The sequence below is a fragment of the Mugil cephalus genome, chromosome 6, assembly GCF_022458985.1.
Source record: "Mugil cephalus isolate CIBA_MC_2020 chromosome 6, CIBA_Mcephalus_1.1, whole genome shotgun sequence".
Taxonomy (NCBI): domain Eukaryota; kingdom Metazoa; phylum Chordata; class Actinopteri; order Mugiliformes; family Mugilidae; genus Mugil; species Mugil cephalus.
Genome location: NC_061775.1, coordinates 16,910,749 through 16,932,924, shown reverse-complemented (window position 1 = coordinate 16,932,924; position 22,176 = coordinate 16,910,749). Strand labels below are relative to the sequence as shown.

General features: G+C 40.6%; 2 protein-coding genes across 4 annotated transcripts in view; both read right to left on the bottom strand.

Annotated features, from left to right (window-relative positions):
* kdm4b (lysine (K)-specific demethylase 4B) overlaps positions 1–9,575 on the bottom strand; it is a 43,196-nt gene extending 33,621 nt beyond the window's left edge. For both annotated transcript variants that reach the window (XM_047586554.1, XM_047586555.1), the window contains exons 1-5: positions 9,430–9,575; positions 3,891–4,304; positions 3,475–3,650; positions 2,402–2,516; positions 1,974–2,167 (exon numbers count right to left, since the gene is read on the bottom strand). In XM_047586554.1, the coding sequence (XP_047442510.1) occupies positions 1,974–2,167; positions 2,402–2,516; positions 3,475–3,650; positions 3,891–4,277 (872 nt within the window). In that variant the 5' untranslated portion in view covers positions 4,278–4,304; positions 9,430–9,575. The remainder of the gene's footprint in view (positions 1–1,973; positions 2,168–2,401; positions 2,517–3,474; positions 3,651–3,890; positions 4,305–9,429) is intronic.
* Positions 9,576–10,055: 480 nt separating this feature from the next.
* uhrf1 (ubiquitin-like with PHD and ring finger domains 1) lies at positions 10,056–21,144 on the bottom strand. 2 transcript variants are annotated; one of them, XM_047586557.1, is made up of 18 exons: positions 21,012–21,144; positions 19,053–19,215; positions 18,610–18,873; positions 17,530–17,684; positions 16,432–16,647; positions 16,004–16,119; positions 15,682–15,868; positions 15,402–15,525; positions 15,105–15,212; positions 14,743–14,847; positions 14,556–14,662; positions 14,291–14,453; positions 13,987–14,124; positions 12,834–12,933; positions 12,545–12,690; positions 11,951–12,049; positions 11,432–11,625; positions 10,056–11,313 (listed from the first exon to the last, which is right to left on the bottom strand). In XM_047586557.1, the coding sequence occupies exons 2-17, from the start codon at positions 19,203–19,205 to the stop codon at positions 11,479–11,481; spliced, it is 2,328 nt and encodes a 775-aa protein (XP_047442513.1). In that variant the 5' UTR covers positions 19,206–19,215; positions 21,012–21,144; the 3' UTR covers positions 10,056–11,313; positions 11,432–11,478. The 2 variants fall into 2 exon arrangements, with proteins under 2 accessions (XP_047442513.1, XP_047442512.1); XM_047586556.1 differs by having other exon boundaries at positions 10,056–11,625.
* Positions 21,145–22,176: the final 1,032 nt, after the last annotated feature.

Below are 22,176 nucleotides of genomic sequence, written 5' to 3'. Positions count from 1 at the left end.
ACGCACCAGTGTTAAAATGAAAATGACTCAAGTTTCAGGAAGGGAAATACAGGTGGGAGGGTTCGGTGAGAGGCAACGGGTGACGAACAGAACAAAACCAAGCAAGAGAAAATTCAACAAAGCAAGAAACGAGTAGAGGGGAGGAAAGATGTCTGAACGAAAGGTGTACATCCGACACTTGGTCTTAAATGGCAGAAATGACGGTAAGAAGATAAAGCCAAGTTGAGGAAGAAGAAATTTGAGATGTATTCTTATGGTAACCTGCACTCAGCATGGGCGGATGTCAAAAGACAGTAATGCTATACAGTTCCTGCTTAGAAATTAACAACACATCCGCTAACCAAGTGGGGGTGGTTTCACATTCTTCCAAGAAAGAAAGAAAGAAAGAAAGAAATGGAGTAAATTGTGAAAAGCTGTAACTGACTCCTATGTCAGATATTCAGGATCTAGTGACAAATTTATGAGAAGCTGATAAGTCTCAAATTAATAAGCAGTTAAATTAAAGGCCCAAAATATTGCAGCGACTACGACAAAGCAAGGTTTGAGGTTTCATAATGAAGGATTTGACCGTTCAGGTGTAAATGGCTCTTTAATTTAACGCAAGCAGCAAATATGCTTCTGCACAGGGCTACGCAAGGACCTGACGCACTGAGCCTTTGCTGGTGCAAAACATTTATACTCATGCGCTCATCAGTCTGGCTCGGTCTGTAACAACTCCATCCAGACACTAGACGGCGCTGTATCTTTTTTGCCAGTCGGGTTAATTTTTGTTTCTACTTCCTGCTTCACTTTCAACAATGGAGACTGAAACTTATATAGAGTTATAAAAATGTCTGCATGTCTGCATCTCCAAACCTCCTCAGTGAACCTTTCTGATTCTTTATTGGTCCAAACCAATCAATCCAAAAAAATCATGTGACTACCAAGCGGACCGATCACAGCTCTTGTGCTCTATGTCGCCGGTGCAAGTAGTTCCATCTCTGGGGAGGTGCGCAACAGCAACGCCGTAAGGTCCACACACTGTCAGCTAAACACACAACAACGGATCCTCTGCAAAACTTCAGCTTAACCCTGATCCTAGTGCAGAAGCCTAAATTACACTTCACTCACAAACCTCAGTGTAAACAGTCAGGTTTACACCCCTTTAACCCTGCACCGACGGTCATCATTTAAATTTAAGTCATGTCCAAGGACGAATGATAAACTAATCATTTTGATTTCCGAGGTACATAAAGAATTAATAGTCTCTATTCTGTTGTAAAATTCATTAATCTATTAATTGTTGCTTCTGTTATCATACTTTCTATCTTAAGTAATAGCTCAATAAACTTTGTTGTACTGCGTCTTCAACATACTGTGCGTACACTATGATGTGGATCACCTTCAGTGTGTATGTTTGTGTGTTAAACTGTCATTCTTATAAATAACCTTTACATTGATAACACCAACACATAACCCTTACTCAACCAGTGTTCTTGTCCATAATGGCTGCCACATCTCCTACAGAGGAAGACTTTATTTCTGTAAGACGCCACTTGAACATCAGATGGTGCTGTTAACTGATACTGCAAGTACCGTCACACAGGCAGCTCCTGTCGTTGTCTGATACTTCCACTATGCAGCATCTGATATATGATTGGCTGATCCAGTTTCTTGATTGCAACAAAAATTACAAAATCCTACCCTGCCATTTATAATCTAAAGGACAAATAAATTAATGAAAATGGCAAATGCAATACTGCCTCCTGTGTAGCAGCATGTGGAAGTAGTATGAGGTTTGTGTTTATATCATTTGATCTTTCAAGCCATGTTGTAAAAACTAAAAAGTTTTAAATGTAGGAAATGGAATGGGAGTAAGTAAGTGCCTTTGGATATCCTGGATAAGAGAGACAACCTGTTGACATGTAAAGCAATCCTCTGGACCATACTAAAGGTTTCAGGAAAAGCAAAAAAAAAAAAAAAAGGTGACTGACCAGGACTTGGACTGTCCAAAGTGAAGGTAGTTGATGCTGTAGAGGTCCATATCCTCAGTGTGCCAAGCAAAGGTGGTTTTCCACATGCCAAAATACAGGTAGGGAGTGTTGACGCCCTCGATGACGATGCCACACTCCTGCTCCACCATATCCAGCAGCGTGTTGAGGTGGCCAATGTTCCACTCGTGAATGTCCTGGAGGGGATAACATCCATTTATATGACATTTTGATACAATACAGTGTTTTAATGCACCTACACTACACTCCAAACAGAATCTAAAAGGTCTATCAATGGCCACTAGATGGTGCTGTAGACAAAAATAAAAGTCAACCAACTCGCTGTCTTATCAATTAACTGATGTTTCGGTCATTATTAATCAATAAGCAACAACAGACACCGTCCTCAGGATCAGACACAGCCCCTTTACCTCGTCATAGATGGAGCCACTAACATCTGCACCGTAGATTGGCGACACAAATGTCAGGTTCTTCCAGTACTTCCTCTCCAGGTCGTCAAAGTCTTTGTGGCGCGGTGTGCAGTACCTGGAAACAGAGCAAGACCGATAAGACTGTGAGTGGTGAGTGAGGACAAGGCCTTAACTATGAGTAGCTCAACAAAAGCCACACAGTCACATGTGCTTCAGGTCTGCTAACAACAAATAGGACCCGTGTACGATAACTTATCCATCCTGACTTTCTTTGTTTCTACATTTTAATAATTTAATAGTGGATACAATAACTTCACCTTCAGGGCTGCAGTGACGAAAAAAAGCAAAGAACAATTTCGATATTTTGACCTGTAATGCATTATTATGTTCACTAAAGAGCAGAGACTGTGAAATACACTGACAACCACAATGCGTCACATCCAATAAAAAGCATTTATTTCATGTTTTAATGGTTTTTAATATTCAACGCAGACCATGAATTAGACATGAAACAAACATTATTTTTCATTGAGAGTTTTAAAAAAATCCTAGACAAAAGTGACACAGTTACAGGCTAAGAAGTCAGGATTTATTCATATTATTCACATGAATTATTACTTTTTTGTTCTTTTTATTCATTGAAACTTGTTTACCGTTGCATAACTAAGAGGCATTTAGGTTTTGCGTCAATTTGACACCAAAGCTACGGCGACATTTCAGACCCTAACACCGTAGCCTCACGCGCACCTCCCCAGGAAAGTAACTACACAACATGGCGACACAGACGGCCATTGGTGAAAGTAAAAGGAAGTAGCAAAAAAGGCACAGTGCCGACTAGTACAAGTAAACAAATATAAAAGCCTTGTACTGATGTAGGCTGCATGTGTGGTTGCGTCGTCTAGTCCCACAGGCTTTAAAAGTTTGCATATATATAAATATATAAGTACAAACTTGTACACAGAACACTGCTTGGGACACATCATCAATTTAGACGCACGTCGTTATCAGCCCCAATGTCTTCGAAAACCACAAAAATACCAATTATACGCTTTAATTGATGTGGACGAACTTACTTCTTGCTGTTGGCCAGCTTGCGGTAGTCGCCCACAGTCATAGATTTCTTCTGAATGTTGTACTGAGTGAAAAGACCCGACTGGCCGGTCACAACCTGCATGATGGGCGCTGGAATCACCATGTCCTCGATGGTGTCGTAGGACCTGCGCGGCTTCCAGCCCTCGGGAGGAATCACCTGCAGAAGGAGAAGAACAATACACATTTACATGGATTAAACTGACATTCAAACTGAGAGACTTACAAGGAGCCACATACGAGTCTTCACATACAACTCTCTCAGGTCATGTTCTTCTAACGGTCAATAAATCTTTTAGACGTTCACCATGAATGTAGGTAGAAAGTGGGTTATGATTGTAATAATAAGACTATACTATCAGAAAAAGAGTAAGTGAACGTGTGAGTTTAAATGTATAACCTTTGCCAGGCCCGCACGATGAGCTCCTTGACTTTCCATGTAGACAATGTATTTGGCAAAGTCTTTGAACTCCTCCATGGTGGGTCGGAAGGTCATAATCTTGCAGCTGGCGTTCTTGGCAGTCGCCGGTGGCTCCGGGGGGGACTCTGGGACCGGAGACGCGTTTGGGTCCGCAGGCTGGGCCGGGGTGGGATCTGGACCCGCATCGTGTTCTGAAGTCACTGGCGTGTCAGAGCTTTCGGGTATTTCTGACTCCTGGTTGGAGATCTGGTCTTGGCCTGCGCTGGAGCCGAGGGAAGCAGCAGGAGACGCTGAGACGGGATCGGGGGACGAGGCCGGGGCGGGATGAGGGACTGACACCGTGTCTGCGGGCATGTCGGTAGCCATCGGGGCATTGAAGGGTTGCAGGTAAACCTGAAATAGAGACAATGAGCACGTTCAGTCCATTTCATCTTTTTTTCCAAACTGCCTTTTGTAATAAAAGCAAAGAGGGCAACATAGTTATGCATCGAGAACGAGATGATGTAACTTAAAATAAAAACACTGTAAAGACACTAAACTAAACAAAATTTACGAAATATAACACAAACTGCAATTTAATAGCAAGCATTTTTTTTTTTATAATTAATCATGTGTGCGAGTTTTAAAACTGAATACGGAGGAAAGTCTCCGGTGTAAGTTGAAAGTCAAAATGCTTAAAATGTTTTGTTTGACATTGACGCGAACCCGTCAGGTAGACTCCTCAAACTGCTGAGCTGAGAGTGCACTCGAACTCGTCAGCTAATATTAACGCTTTTCAAATGTGCTGTACAACAGAAAGAAGAAGCGCATACATTCGAATCACAAGCCGAACCAGACAACTAAAGCCTGGTTCAGACTACACGACTGCGTCCGCTCGGGCGAGTCTGGGCTGTTTTAACACCTCCAGGACGCCAGCCAGGCGGCAACTAAAACTGAATATCTAGCCTGCCAAATAATTAGCTGGGTCACGGTGATGTAAAAAGAGCACGGGGGTTGCCGCGAAATGCAGAAGTAACTCAGAGCAGCAGCAGTGACGACAACAACAACAACAACAGGACCAAAAAAATACCATGGAGTCAAAGAAGGTTTATCTACACTAACAATTTATTGGACACTAAAGTTGTACAGCCTGTCTTTATGTTTGGAATAAATGTGTGCACTTTGTCTGAGCCTGTATTTGAGTGCTTCATGTGTATGTGCCAATATATTTCCATTTTCTATTCGTACAGGACTAGTTTCATAAGAGAAGATAAGATATGCCTTTATTCATCCCACAGTGGGGAAATTCTCGTTAACAGCAGCAAGACGTTCAGTTTCACAGACAGTGCACATATAGGTTATCTAAAGATAATTTAGATAGAAATATAGTAGAGAGCATGGACGATTAGTGGACTCGGACACAAACTGTATTGCAAATATAAAAAATTTCACACTCAATAAAATAACCGGCGTCTTGTTCAACGGGTTCCCTGTTCAGAAACCAAAAACTGTTTCTGCTCTAACTCTAGTAGTGAAGTGTATGTTTTTAACTTGTGCCATTTCACCCGTGACTCACTTTCTCTTTTCTCCTCTGCATTTGAATGTATGCAAATTTCAAAACCAGAGGACAGATCAGTCAGAAGAGCCTTTGTTTTTCGTATTTGTGTTTAGTTTATATGATTTGAACCCTATCTATCTTTATTCATCCCACAGTGGGGAAATTCTCGTTAACAGCAGCAAGACGTTCAGTTTCACAGACAGTGCACGTATAGGTGGAGTAAAGAATAAAATATAAGAACATCAAAAAATATATAAAAAGCTTTAATTTGGAATAATAATCACAGAGGACATCTGTGATCTTAATACATGTCCGGGATTTGTAACGTAAAAATGACTGGCTCTTGTCACTTGAGAATTATGAAGGATGTTGCTATAATTCAAAGTTTGGACAGATGTCGCTGAACTATTCACGCGTTCATATGGATGAAATCATTAAATCAACCATTAAATGTGTTCATTGGCAAAGGTGGAGATGATTTAAATACTAACAGGTCACTGGTTATTTCTTCCCTGGGATAAATAGCATAAAAATATATTTTTATCATCCATTATAACTTACAATAGAATTTAAACCGTCTCAGAAACGCAGTGGAGTGAGACGGAAAGTAGCCACAAAAACGGAACGCACATTAGAGTAAAACACAGAGTTTATTTATCCCCTGTGAATGTGCCCCAGGTAAAACTAATCCTGTGGGAACTGCAATATATCGAACTTCTAACATCTGTGTCCTTCATAACTACTTGTAATTAACAGTTTTACTGCACAGAACCACAAAAATGTTGAAAGATTATGTCTTTATTAAGCAGGCTCTCTGCAGGACAGATGCTCCGTGCTGTCCGCATGTCCCCATTCATTCCTTCACCAACAGTTTTTCCTTCGTTTTCGATCTTTTTTTCTCTAGATTTTCTCAGACACACACAATCTGGAGGGTTCCCGTTTTGTTTTGTTTCATTGCCCGTTTTTGCAATGAAAATCATTAGCTTGGACTTTGCGTTCCCACATTTTCCTGTGTCACTTCTGTCGTGACTTTTTGATGCAGAACGTTTTTGAGACCAAGTACAGCTGTCGGCCGCGCCTGCTGATGGAGGATTGTGTAGTTGTCATGTAGCGCGAAAACCCCACAGACCTCAAGACCAGGCCCACCAGTCGAGAGAGAGACGCGCAGTGTGAACAGCACAGAAAGCCGACGACGCTGAAAATCGTGTAGTGTAAACTTAGCTTGATACCACCGAAAAGGAAGCGAATAAAAGTTGTTCACTAAAGCAGCTCTGTGGCTTCTGTATGACAACAACTGGTCAACAAGGCCACTTGAAAGCACTGACATTAGGGAAACAATTATAGATGATGAGCCCAGAGCTGGAACAATTTGTCAAATGGATAAAATATATTTCTGCGCTTTATACTGTTAATGCAACAAAACAATCTCACAACAGGTTTGCGGAACAGAACAAGCTTTTACTTCATGATGATGAAAAAGTGAAGCAATAGTTGCACTGTTGGACCTAGCCCTATTTCACACCAGTGGAGATTAAAGATAATTTAGATAGAAATCTAGTAGAGAGCATGGACGATTAGTGGACTTGGACACAAACTGTATTGCAAATATAAAAAATTTCACACTCAATAAAATAACCGGCGTCTTGTTCAACGGGTTCCCTGTTCAGAAACCAAAAACTGTTTCTGCTCTAACTCTAGTAGTGAAGTGTATGTTTTTAACTTGTGCCATTTCACCCGTGACTCACTTTCTCTTTTCTCCTCTGCATTTGAATGTATGCAAATTTCAAAACCAGAGGACAGATCAGTCAGAAGAGCCTTTGTTTTTCTGATTTGTGTTTAGTTTAAATGATTTGAACCTTATCTCACGGCTCTTCGCATCTATGGACACGAGATGTGGGGTCTGACAATAGACCAACAAAAAATCTTCTTATCATCATATGAAATGTATATCCACATTTTAAAGGGGAAATGAAACATAAATGCGTTGGTCCCTGTACTGCAAACTATATCTGGAAAAAGTCAAATATTGAAAAGCTGCTAAAATCAAGGATTTAGGGAAGTTTACTGTGCGTCACTTCCACCTGGTTTGCCTGCTAGCGAGTCACCATTTTGAAGTGACATAATCGAATTCCTCACGGGGTTGGTTGGATCCCTCTGAACGTCGTTGGAAATGGACGAGGAAGATATGGAAAGATATCTTGCATCCAGTATATAGGACTCGTATTTTCTCTAAATATGCTAGCATTTGTTAATTATTATTTTATCTTTCTTGTGGTTTTTAAGAGTGTTACTTTTATGTGCAACAAAGCTACCGTGACCAAGTAATTGGTCATTAAAGTCTGTCTAAGTCTATATATTGTTGCTAAGAGTGGAAGTACTTCTTGCCTGATTGAGGGCTTAATTTCCCCTTTAAGGTGGGGTACAAAGCATATATTTTTATATATTTCAGGGGAGAAAAAGACCATTGACATAGTAGTGCATCAATCCTGATTCTTCAAAGAGATCGCTGTCATACACCGCAATCTATTAACTGTTTTCTCTTATTTTTTTCCCCCATCTCCAAGCAAACAGATGACATGAAGTCGACTGTTCTCGCACAAACAGGTGCAAAAAGTTATCTGTTTGGAGATTAACCTTGGCACAGGCTCAACCCAAACAAACTCAATCAACAATGTGTCAGCTGCAGCCCAAGACACAAGCAGGGCGCACTAATTGATTTAAAGGAGAGTAGCTCTAGGGTTGGTATGCAAGGAAAGACCAGATCTGAACAGCAGCGATTGAAAAAAAAAAATCACTTTAACAACGTACACACGCGAAAAAGACACATCAATGACACTGCAGCTCATCCTTTACAACGTTACACACCTCTGTAATTCAGCTTTAAATGTGTCACTTATTTATAGCACAATGGGTTGCAACTGCAGGGCCAGACAATTAGCAATTGAAATTGAAATGTCCTAAGTAATTTGCACACACAAACACCTACTAGGCAGGAAAAGAGCAGTCAGGCTTTCAACCAATCAGTCCAACACAAAACTCAGTGACTGGGAACAATGCCTTCCGGGATAAGTTGCTGCCAAGAAACCTGCCCTACTGCACAGATAGGAACCACTTTTACTTTCACAATCAATAGCACTAGTTTCGAAATGTTGACACCAATATTGAGCTCTGCCTTTTAAAATGGAAGTTGAAGACTTTTTTTTTTTTTTTTTGCTGTACTTATTTTGTCTATGTTGCCTATTTCCGGAAGGCTTTTAAAATAGCCTGTAGCATCACTGTTTTATATATTGTTTGTTGTGAAGTGCCTGCAGTATCTTTTCGTTATTGCAAATGGCTATATAAATACAATTTGACTGACTCACTCACTCATTTAGAAACAGGGGGCCCGGACACTCTCGGGAAGATGGAAAAGTCCACATGAGCCCAGCTGTCTAACCAAAACATGAAGGGGCCTACATTGACCCTTTAACTCCACCTGGGCCCGAAACTTATTCCAACACTGCAGACACTGGCCCCGTTTTTACAGGAACTGGCACGCTAGCACGAATCGTATCGTGTGTATTTGTGAGCCGTGTCGTTAATTCAGCCTCCTTGTTTGTCTGGGAGTAATAACGACGCTTCTCGGTGTCGTTTATTACTGCAGCTAAAGGCGATGCTAGCCCTGCACAACTACCATTAAGTGTTAGCATTTCACCCACTGTCACAAGGAACAGAAAGCACAGGAGAATAACTTCACAATGAAGAAATAACGCGGAACCCACCATTTCCCCGAGTTGCATGCATACTCGAACATTTTTATACAGCTACACATCCCCGTGTCCTAATGTAGAGGCATAGCTAGCTGACGTTGGCTAGCTTCGTGCTAGGTACTTCCATATCTGCATTTAGAAAAAACAAAACACCGCGACGACAGAACAACACACAAGCGAGTACAACCGTCCCCGCGTAGAATAAAATCAAAGCCCGTTTGGGAGATATTACCTCCTGCAGCAGAATATAGTCCTCTCCCTGTTTTGCTCAATCCAATTTGGTTTCCTTTAGTTAAATTTCCCTGGATCGATTTTCTCCTAGCCGTAGCTAGCTTATGGCGTCGACTGGCCACGCCCCCTTCACAATCCTCGCCTTGTGATTGGTCGAGGGACGCCCCGATAAGACGCTTGGTGAGCGTACTGGCAATTTGATTGGTTTATCCCGTTACAGACAGACAAAGCAGCCATTGACAGGAGACATTTACCAGTCTCCATGTTCCGATATTGTGTACGTGCGTGGCGTGCACGTACGCACCACCGGGTGTGCAAAAGGCTGCTATGCTCGGCTAAACAGGAGAAAAATAAATATAACCTCAGTGCAGATGAGCGTTTACACATTTTCTGACTTACGTGAGGTCAAGAGTTTCACAGTCCCACCCCCTTCAAAACATCTACCTCTATCACTGAAGTAGCCTTTCTACAGTTAAATAGCAATCCATTTATCAATGCTTTAAAAGCAAAAAAATCTAAATTAAACATTCTCCTACACAGATCTACAGATGCACAAGTAGTTCCTTTCATACCATAGTTCAAGTTCACTGCAAAAGTCTCTCCACTTCAAAAAATACAAACATAATGTACCAAATTTTAAATTTTATTGAATAACACTGAAAATGTATTGACAAAACTTTGCACAAAAAGTGCAAATAATTCTAAAACTACATAAAACTAAAATGCACTAAAAAAAAAAAAAAAAAAAAAAAAAAATTATACAATTTCAGTAAATATACATTTCCCAGTCTATGCAAATATTGGTCTTTCGGTCAAAACATGAAGTCCTGGCGTGTGGATAGATACACACACACACAGCTGTTAAAATTCAACACTAAATATCATTCCTAGAAAACAAAATTAATTTAGCTCAATCAAGCATTTCCTGTTTTTTTTTGTTGTTTTTTTTCAAATGAGGTCAGGTTTCACAAGCGACCAATGGAGACAAAAGACTGAATGAAACCCCCCACCTCCCCCAACACAAATGGCAGTAATGGATTATAAAATATCAAAGTACACATTTTAACATCTTAAAAAAAAAAATCTAGACTCAGCAAGACGCGAGTATCAGGGACAACATCTAGAGACCTAGATAGATGATAGTTCTACATTACAATCTTGGTTAAGCATCGCCGTTTCTTTGGACTTTTATAGAGAAGACTTTTCAAAACGAGGAGAATCCAAATTTATGCCATGGTATAAAAAAGGTTTGGCATTAAAGGGTTATATCAAATTTATAGAAACTTCATATACAATCATATAAGTATTAAGGGAACCATGAAATAGGTTGAAAAATCCAACATTGTTCGATGACACAATTCCCACAGACATTTGTCATGCTGCTTAAGAGCAGGAAAACAAAACAACAACAATTCCTGCTGGTTCAGATTGTGCTTATACGTTGGGTCTCGTCTACACTGTACTGAGCAGTGATCGATTCAGAAATCCTTTTTTCTCTCAAAAAAAGAGACTTCGCTCAGTTATGGTATTGGTGCCAATCACCTAATCATGCCAGGAAAAAAACTAATCGAAACAACTGAACGATCAAATTTAGTTAAACAAATTGCACCAAAAATAACAAGATCGTTCAAAAATTAACCCCGAACAAGTTGGGAAAATGGCTGAACGTTCTTTAAACGAGTGCTAAATAAAACGGAGGGATTTAGTCAAGTGACAACTTTTACATTACGGATAAGATTAGCATTAGTTAATGGACCAAAACGAAACACTGGAAGTAAGATCAAGGTATTAATGGAGTAATAATACAGCCAGTTATACAAAAAAAAAAAAAAGGAGTTTTCAATTCATCTCATTGACACCGCATCATGGCTGATCCAAGGCAAAACTAAAGAAAAAAAAAAAAAAGGGAGCATCAAAGTCCACAAATATTGTAGTTTTATAATCATAGAAAATATATTAGGAGAAAGTGATTCTTTATTGCCTCTACTAAAAATGCCCCTTACAGTTTAAAATCACGTTTCCTCAAGGGCCAAGTAGGCAGAACCAATGATCATCGTCCGTTGCTGTAGCCTGGGAAAAACTGATTTAGAATGTCTTGCAGAGATTTGTTGACAGACATGGAGTAGTTTTTGCCCAGGTCGTGTCTGCAGGCCGGGCAGGTGTAGACCTCTGCTTTGAAGGACCGCTGAAGGCATTCCTGGGGTAGAAAGAACAGAACAGGTTACTCTTGTGTTTTAAGGACTGCCTGCGTTCCCCTGAGTACATGTTGGTCCATCTATCAAAAGGTGATGATATTATATCAATAGCCTCTTTAAGGTAGTATTTCACTCATTCTCAAAGCTTCTCTGTTCCCAGGATTTGAGTTGAAAAGATGACTGAAAGCTAATCCATTCAAGTAAAATGTTGTGTAACACCACAATGAGGCCATGCAGTCGTTATCATTCACTTTACAGCTGCTACTTTAAATCTATCCAATCAATTTTCGATCGTTTACTCAGTTTAGGATGGCGATCGTTTCTTACCCTGCAGACATTGTGTTGGCACTCTGTGGTGATGGGCTGAAAGACCACTTCTTGGCAGCAAATGCAGAGGAAAACTTCTTCAACTTTGTTCAAGAATTTCTGCAGAAATCAAACAAACGGATACAAAAAAAAAAAACATTACAATGTGTTGTAACATAGCACTTTGACATTTCATGTTAAATTTACTTCCGTTGCTTCTTAACAAAATACTGGTGTGAAGAAAAAAAAAAAAAATCACAACAGTCTAAAACACATCTTTGTTTCACAAACTCAGCCTTCCTCTCATAAGACATTTTAAATCTAAACCTTTGGCAGAAAATGCGTTACTGGCACTGAAAAGTCCGAGCATTACCTTATTGACAAAGTAAAGTGTACCCGACAGCGTTTGCCTACAGTAAATTTGATACACACTCATTTATCACTTCAAGTTAGTATCGCCTCAGCGAGTGATATAAAGAGGTGGTTTAGAAAAGCTAAAGTGTGATTTATCGACTCACATTCAGGACAAACACAAAACAACAACTTCTCAAAAACATCATTTTTTAACTATGCAACATTCTTCTGGCGATCTCACAAATGCACAGCCATCCTCACCGGTCCAAGTGACAATGACTCCATGGCTTCGTCCCACAGCTTCTTGTTTGTCTTGTCCTCCTTGATGAGGGCTTTCTGCTCCTGGGACAGCTTGTACACCTCTACCTTGATTTTCTTAGGAGTCTTCCCTGGGGAGGCCTTGGTTTCTGTGAAACAACCAAGAAATACATTTGTCATTTATTAAGGGTTTGCAGTAGAAAAACTAATATCAACCCTAAAGATTTGATCACTCCTTAGAGCGATATCACTCAGACGATATAGAAAATAGAAAATCTCAAAACCAACGTACCGCTGCTCTGAGACTTTCTCTTCCTCTTTGTCTTGTTAGGTGTTTCTTCCTCCTCCACTTCATTCTTGTTCTCCTTCTCTTTCTGATACCCGGCAGGATACTGGAACAACAACAACAACAGTTAATTTGATCACTTGTCAGCACCATTAGCATGATTATGAATGTGAGCCAACTGCAACACAGCAAAACAACCAGTGTACGCCTGGGCTGGAAATCAGTACTTAATACCTTTCAGATATCAAGCGAAACGACACAGTAGTATCGAAACTGCACCTTAATCGGTCTTTTTTGCAGCCAGATCTAGAAAAATGTGTGTATCTATGGTTTTGCGTACAGCCAAATCACTGCAAGCGTTCTTTGATTCAATGTGTGTGTGATTGGCCCACCACCGCAACATTGTCGTGGTTTCGTTTGGCGGATTTGGCAGTTCAGTGTAACGAGATGCCACCAAAACACTCAAAAGTCTGACTGTACTACACGTCTGCTGGTTCTAGTAAATACATAAAATGCGGCAAAGTTATGTCGGGGAAAATGGAGAATACGAGCATCCTCATAAAGCACCTCATCACACACGGAGGGTGGTGAACTGCACTGTGTTCATCTTCTCAAAAGGACACGGTGCAACCGTCGATAACTTCACATAATATATGAACAGCTAGTGGGCTACCTGTACTCATCCTATGTGTGTTAAAACCTTTTTTTTGTTAAGTAAATTGTTTGTTGTAGTAGGTAGCTTGCTTGCTAATTTTTACCCTAATTATCAACTATAAGATGTTGAGGACTGACGGGTCAGTGGCTAGATTCTCCGTGTTTGATGAGGAGCTTCATCTTGATGGAGAATATTGACCTGAGGCTGTGATGTTGAAAATTACACAGCCCAAATAACACTTTGTTGTACAGGTTTGTACAGTTATTCAATAAAAAAAAAAATCAGTCATTTGAACACTTTCAAAATGCATTTGTGTAAAAATGTTTTGAATGGGGAAGAGTGGTGACATTTACACAACTGATTTCTTACTATTGACATGATTAATATTGAATGAAGTAAAACAAAGAATCGAATGAAGTCCTCGACTGGTATCGGTATAGTTTTGAAGGGTACTATATCAGTACTGATACTGAAAGTTTACTCAGCCCTAGTGTGTGCCTGTACCTGCATGACGAGACCAAGCTTCTTGATGCGTTCCTTGCCATCTCTGGTCCACGGTGCTGGCTCATCGTCATCACGCTTCAGCAGATACCGCCACACCAAGAAGCCGGACTTTCCTTTGTCTGGCCAGTACTTTGCCACCTGAATGAAATAGACACATTAAGTAAAACTACAAATAGATGACGGAAGGTACAGGATTAAAAAACAAAAAAAAGTTTGCAACTAGTTGTTGCATAACTGACAATTCAGTATAATTCTTTAACAGTTTAACACTTCCCTAAAACGCCCGTATAGTGCGTTTTAATACCTTATATATCCCATCGTAACGGTTTCCTTCCTCAGGGCAGTATTTACTGTGCTTACGTCCTTTGCAGCTGCGCACAACTCTTACTGGCTTGCCTAGCTTCCAGTTCTTGGACTCGGCTCCGTTTTTGTCATTGACCGGCACGTTGCAGTTGAGAGCCAGCGCCCTGTTGGACCCCAAAGGAAACAATTTAGAAAAAGAAAAACAAGCAAACCAAAAATCTGACCACAAACACTAAATAATTCCTGTTAACATTGTAACACCATACCGGTTCATGTGAGTCAGAGTCTGATCACACGACTGCTCGGCCGTCCTCTTGTTTCCTGACAAGTCTCGACCTCCAGAGCCGGTGTACGTGAACTCATTGCCATCATCCTAAAATGATAATAAATATTACAGCAAACAAAAACAACAGAAACAGCGGCATCTGAATTGAAACTCAAATGGCAGCATACCACGTCGTCCTCGTAGCCTCCTGCCAAGACCAGAGAGTAGGCGCCATCGTTGCTCCTGCCATGAATTCCAGCAACATGAGGCCTGTGGACACCAGATTCACTGACCTAAAAAAACAAACAAAAAACACATTAGAATTCTGGCCGCTGGAATAAAAGCTCACAAAACCCTTTAGTAAATATCTAGATGTAGATGTCACAATTAGTCCTGTTCTCATGTGTCTTAACATTAAAAAGCCACAGTTTTGAATTCACATGCAAAGCACATTTCATATTCTGTAACATGAATGATGCATTTCACACACTCTTAAAGAAGGTTTTCAAATTTACTATTAATGTAACTTTTTTTTTTGCCATAGACTGACCTGCACTCTGAACTTCCACAAAGAGCCGACGGGAACGCCAGGAATTGGGCCGTAGTGGTTGGATGGAACAATGGTGCACTGCTTGGTTCGACCAACACATGCCATTCCCTGGAAGGAGAGAAGTAAACAGTTTGTGGGCACGTAACAAAAGAAAAATATTATTTTAATCAACAATGTTGTTCAGTGGTGTCTTATCCTTTAGAATTATCAATTTAAACGATAAATTAATCTTAAAATGCTACTAATAATTATAATTCTTGCACATATGCACGAGATTAAATTTCTGGCAGTATTCACCTTGCCCCAGTCCCTCTGGCTGGAGGAGCTGGCAGAAGCCATCTTTGCTTTCTTCTTGCTCTCCTTCAACTTTTCTCCAGCCAGCACCACCTCGCTGCTGTCATTGCGGCAATTTGGGCAATACCTGAAACAAAATAACATGTTAAGGTAAAGTCAAGCTCGACATACTCATGAAAAGCGTTTGCTTTGTAGAAATTAATACAAAAGTCTAAAAGGTCACTTGTACTAACTTAATAGTTACAACTTCCAATGAATATGTTGTAAAACTGAATCTACTGACCAGTCCTCATCTTCAGGGATGGAGGCAAGTGGAGGATTAAGACAGTAGATGTGATAGGCCATGTCACATTCGTCGCACAGCAACTGTTTGTCGGGATCCTGCTTGATGCCGCAGATGTGACAGTTACACCAGCGACAGGCTTTATTGAGATCATCCTTGCAGTGCTTGCACTCAGGCCCATTTGATCCTGAGAGGACACATATTCCATTTAATTATAATTTCTAAAACGAAACGTATAAATCTTTATTAATAAAAACTCCTTAGTGCCAACAGCTGCAAGTAGAAAACTTTACAACTTGGAATATTTTGGTCTTCCACCTACTTTTTAGAGGACTTTCGGATCCAGCTGGGGCGTCGCTGAGAGAACCAGCCTCCTCGATTTTGTAGATTTCGGTCAGGAACATAATTCGGCAGTCGTTAAGAGAGTCACCGGCATCGCTGCAAACAAAGGAACAAAGTGTCAAGCTACAGTCAAAGACAGGCAGAATGTAAAGAGTCATAACGTATGCGCATGTAGAGGAAATGAAAGCTGTTCATACCGGAGCCTCAAACAATAGTTACAATACAGATCATTTTATGCAAATTATCAACACCACAGCAGGAAATTAGGTTCTACCCACCTGCAGTTGTGGCATCGAAAATGACCTCAGAACAATATTCACCTGCTACCACAGCTAGTTGAATAGATATTTTATCAGACGTGACTTGACGTGGTAACTGAGCCCACCTTACATCCAGCAATGTCCTTACCCAAGGAGAATCTTGGCGTAGATCTCTCGCACAGTACGAGTCTCCCTCTTCTTCTGGATCTCGGCGTCGTACCAGTACCCACGTTCCTTGGGATCATCTGGGTTGTAGTTAACAAAAACAACCATTCCTGGCTCCAGCTGGTGCCACTGGTACACGGTGCGGGCCCGCGGACGAACATCTTTGCCCAGTAGTTGAATGATTCCGTTTTCTGGGTAGCTGTGAAGGCAAATGAGATGTGATATAATATTGTAGCTCAGAGACAAACCACAGACCCACGCAGGTGCTTCCTGCACAATACAGCTATACCACTCAGAGTATGTTCCTTCCCTTACTAATGCACCTGCACACACAAAAAACACCTTTCAAGGAGTCAAAGGGACCCGGAGAAATCTACAGTTACACTTCTTACTCAGGAAAAAACATGATAGTTTAATGTCGGAATCAATGAGAATTTAATTGCTTTGTCTAGAGTCGAAGTCTGAACAGAAAGTTAGTTAGTATTGGTGAATTAACAGCAGCTTACTTCAGTTTACCTAATGAACTAAATGGATGCTCAACAGCTGACGCCGTTTAGTGGCATGATTCGGCCACTACACTTCAACACACAATGTTTTGTTTACACAATGTATGACAGTGTAAGAGGGAAAAACCGGTTTCACTGAGCAACAGTCGTGTCCTACTGCTCCACTTTTGCTAGCGCATAACCTCCAGCGCAGTTTAGTCAAGCCATGATTTCCAGGGCAAAGCCCTTTGGTGTAACATTTAATGTAATGTAGTGTCTTTCAAAACCAACAATCCACTATATCACTACAACAAAAAAATTAAATGCAACTGACACACACACACTATAGATAATACAGATGCAGATATTCACCACGGCAGCTCTGTGACGGGGAAAATCATCCACTTCACTTACAACAATACACTTGTATCACTGATTGTTTAACTGACTTGTAAGTATTTCAAACTGATTGTTAAAATGTTCAGTTTCATTTAGACATTTCCTTTGATTTCATTTAGTTTCATTACTGAAACTCTTTAGTTTCCTGTGTTTCTTAAGTGAAAAACACAACACAGAAGTAGAAAAGGGATTCTTACTCTTCGTATTTAACATGGTACAGTATCTCCTCCTCATCTGGCTGTGCCTCAGCGCCCTCCTCTTTGGGGGTCTTTGTGGTCTTCGTAACGTTCGTAATCTGGGCTTCAAACCACGCCCCCATGTTCAGGTCTCTCGCATCCACCAGCTCATTGATCTTCAGATACACAAAGGGAAAAGGTCAGCCAGCTCTTCCATGTTTTAATGCAATATATAGACAAAACAAACTTGATTTGAAAACAATCCCAAAACATGTGTTTCGCCTAAATTTAATTGATGCAATGGCTCCTCTGACATCCTGCAAAATAAAACAATGGGTGAAGAAAAGAAGAATTAGAGTGTGATTAGAGTGTGAGCTAGACATCGCAATTCTGATGCCGGGGGAAGTGAAGACGGGGACTCTCCAAAGGTCACGAAACTGAACTCCAGTCTTCTATTTTTATACATAGAAATGTATATGGATATATAGACCAAAATAGTGTTTGGAAATGCAGTGTTTTTATAGGGAAAAAAAAAGCATTAATAGAAATCACATACATCCAAGGCTGAAATATAGACATGAGTATGCTCTAGATCACCTGCACCCATGTTTTTTTTGAACTGCCACGCTTGAAAATACAGTAGTAAAAGCCTTCCATTATAAATGAGATCGTTAGTTAGGCAATAGTTACACCAAATAAAGAACTACAGGCACAGGATTCTGGTTAAAACCTGACGCCAGAAAAGTGGAGTTAATGAGGTTTGTGAAGCTATTCGACCTCCTGACAAGTAAGCCTCAGAAGCCTACCAACAGCCTCAGCATTCATGATGATGGATGTTTCCTGGTTATACTGAACTACATCCTGCTGCTCTATACCCATTCGCTTATATCCTCTCTTTATACAAAGCTGCCAACACAGCTGTGACTACGCTCACAAACCAAACTCAACACTTATCTGGAAGATAACCGCCATCCTGTGAAGTGTATTTTTTTTTTTTTGTATCTTTTTAAAAGGGAATTTCTGGCCATGCTTTATGACCACAGGTTCTGCATTTCACAAAGCCAAACTAACCTGTAAACAATAAAGACAATATTTCATTACCTTGAAGAGTCCAAATCCGGGGTCGACGAGCTCTGGTGCGTTTATCTGAGCGGAGGTGCCGGCGGTCTGAGCCTCTACCTCGCCGTGAGTTGAGTTCTTGTCAGACTCGCTCTGCGTGGACCCACACCCAGAATCAGAGTCTGAGAGCTCAGCTTCTTTTTCTTTGCTTTTGACGACACTGGGGGCCATCTTCTGCCTAACAAGCAGCTGCACTATGTCATTTAGGCCGACATTGTAGTCAAATATGGTATGGCCGTCCTCCATCTGGTATGAATTAACACAAAAACATGATTAAAGGGAAAATCAGCACTTCCCGTTATCTAGACATTTTTGTTTTTATATCCATCACCCATATCTCTACTACAACATGTGAATAATCAAAATGTCTACAAAAATAACACTGAAAACATCTCTATAAAAAAATCGCAGTCATGCTGCCTCACCTGCTTGCCACGGTAGAAGAGCCTCTGTCTCTCTGGCTCCACCTTAAAGAGCTCCATGATTTTTACACGCAGCTCATCCACCTTGGTGAGTTTGGACAGGGAATCCACCCGATGGGTTTCCTTCCCATCCATTGTGCGCACTTGAATCCACATTGCAGCTGCCCTGTGTGCAGTCAAAACAAGACCCCATTATAAGTATTGTAACGGTTGCAGGTATTTTTGCCAGATGCGCATATGGACAGTGACGTGTACAAAGTACGATGCAAACCATTCATAAGTTACATAATCAAAGAATTACTCAAAACATAATGCTACTACAAAAAGCTTAAACTGTTCCTTTGTCAATTAAAATCTTAATTAACAAATGCATCATATAGTGAATAGCAGTTTTACCGTTCTTTTTATAATAAAATCTGAAAATACAGTTTGTTTAGTACATGGAAACAGTAATATTGGAACTGTCAAAGTCTATTTTATGTAGGTAGGTCATGGGTGCAAAACTGTGTCAAAAGTTGGACATTAAAACCAGAAATATCAAAACATAAAAATAAAACAAAGTCAATAAACACGACTCTTGTGGTCCACTAGTTGTGTTATTGAACTAAATAACACAACCACTAGTCGTGTTATCGAAGCAAATTCCTGATGTGTGAATGTGTGGCACAACATCCGAAAGCGAATGACTCATGGCACAAGGCAACAAGACACCTTCCAGACATTCAACCACTACTCTGAACAACAACTGGGCGAAGACGAACGGCCAGACTTTCATTTCAGTTTCACTCTTTCTTTGCAAGACACATTCATAGCTCACTAAGACAACTGTTTCACACTAAAAATAAATGGGTTTCCATCTTAGTATCTAAGATTATAACAAAAAAAAAAAGTTTTGTGGGTTTTGCTCGTGGATTGAAGAAAAACTAACTTTAAAGGATGCGTTTTAAAGGGCCCCATCGGCAGCAGAAATGTGTGTGTTGTATTTCATTCAAACAGCACTGGGCTGTCACTAGCATAGTGAGTGTAAGAGAAAGGGAGGGAACAGGCTGATTTGAATACAGTGCGGGAAACTGAGCTCCAGGCCACTCCCAGTTCTTTTAAAAGCACATCCGGACGCGAGGGAGCGCTAGCAAACAATGTGCCTTCGCTGTCCGACAATAAAACACACCGAAACACGACCCCATATATAGTTTCGAACACGTTATTATTACACACAAGTAGGCATTTTAACGCACAAATAACGCCGTGCTCTCCTCACAAAAAAGCAGGAAACGGCGAGCACGGAGCCTCCTTGACTTTTACTTTTGCGCTCCCAGCTGAGGTCTCGTTCGCTCGAAATAAACCAAACAGCAGTGGACAAAAACACGAGCAAATAATACTGGGGAAAACAACTACTTCCCCCTCACAGGAGACGTGTTCTGTCGCCGGAACCGTTTAAATTTTTTTTATTTTTTTTCTCGAAAACGCGATTTAATTCATCACAAGCCAATGAGGGCAAACGGGGAAATAAGCAAAGTGGGGTTAGCGCATTTGTTTTTCTTCACGGGAAGCAGTGAAGAGGCAACGCTGGCCGAGACTTTAACGTGTGTTGCAGGTTATTCAGCCATGCTACACATGAACAACAGAAGATAACAGCTCGCTACAGTCAAGTTCATCACCCACCCATAGAAATGCCCACAGCAAACCACGTTATAATGTATTGTTGCAGAGCTTTCAACTAGTATGTCAGCAAAAAGAAACCAAGAGTGCGCTGTAAAGCGTGAAAACTCCCCCCGACGACTTGAAATTAAATTCAATTTGAATTTTACGTGATGCAGGCTTGGTGTACTAAGCTATAAAGAAAGGGGGTAGGACTTTGTCAAGTTAGCTAACCTTACTATGCTAGCTACTATGTGAATATGTTATCAATGGACTACAAATTTAAAAGTTAACATAACGCGAGGGAAAAAAAAACTGCTTTACCTGTTTGCTCGTCCAAGTGAAATCAAGAAATTGACGTTTAAGGAATAACGTTCAGGTTCTTGCCCAAACAACTTCTTTTGCGAGGTTGGCACGACCAACTCTGTGCTACTCTTGTTGGAGATTGATCAATGAGTTATTCTTCAAGACTTCCACATCCCGCCTGCTCTAGAAATGTCACGCCGCCATTGGCTGCTGCCCTCGCACTACGTCGATCTGATTGGCTTTCAGAGCTGTCACTCAAGTATGTGACTGGAGCTTAGCGCCAGCGCGCGAAACTACATTCTCGTTTATGTCCCAGGCCTGCGGGTGTTTTCTCGCGAGATTATGTGTCGCTCTGTCTGTCAGCCGCCGGTAGCCCTCCGAGAGACAGATGGTGGTCTTGGTAAACAACCATCGCTTTCAACGCTGTTTATCATGTCTGTGGAATGACTGGTTCGTTATTTGGTTTCACAATAGGTTTCCTTCCTCCAACTAATCAACTAAATATGTTAAACCTGGATGTGCAGCTCTCCAAATGGACTTTAATGATCCTGTTTAATTAATGATGAGCAATTACCTCCCCCTCAGTTTGGCGGGAGCTGATGAAAGCTGATGAGGCCTACTCAGTTCAAAATAGAAAATGAGAAGTAGATGTGTGTGCAACAACGATCTGTGCATGGGAGAGTTTGCAAAACACCCACTATTGTGTTTCGACTGCCCTTGAGTCCTGCTGGTCCATGTGACCATAGCAGTTCAAGCTTAGCCTTGAAAATTTAATTAAAAACATGACATTATAGTAATAATTTTATAACAAATAAAAATATATAAATCTGTCTGTTTGTCCAAGAAGGGTTTCTCGAGAGCTGGTGTGGACTCAGCTTTTCTACAGTTTCCTAAAACCAAGATCTTTCTGTAGGCTGTTATTTAAAAACACAAATACATGAGTTACATGTGGAAAAATGGGCTACGTAAACTTGACTGATGATCAACAGAAAATAGTCCTTAACAAAGTCTCCATTGCCAGGGATTTAATAAAACCTGCTAAGTATGTCCATTAAAAAATAAAATACAAAAGTGCACATCAGCTGTGAGAGACATGATGTATGTCCGTAATGTCTAAAATACAACTGCGGCTTCTCACATACAGACAAAGAAAAAAAAAATACAGAACATAGAATAAAACATA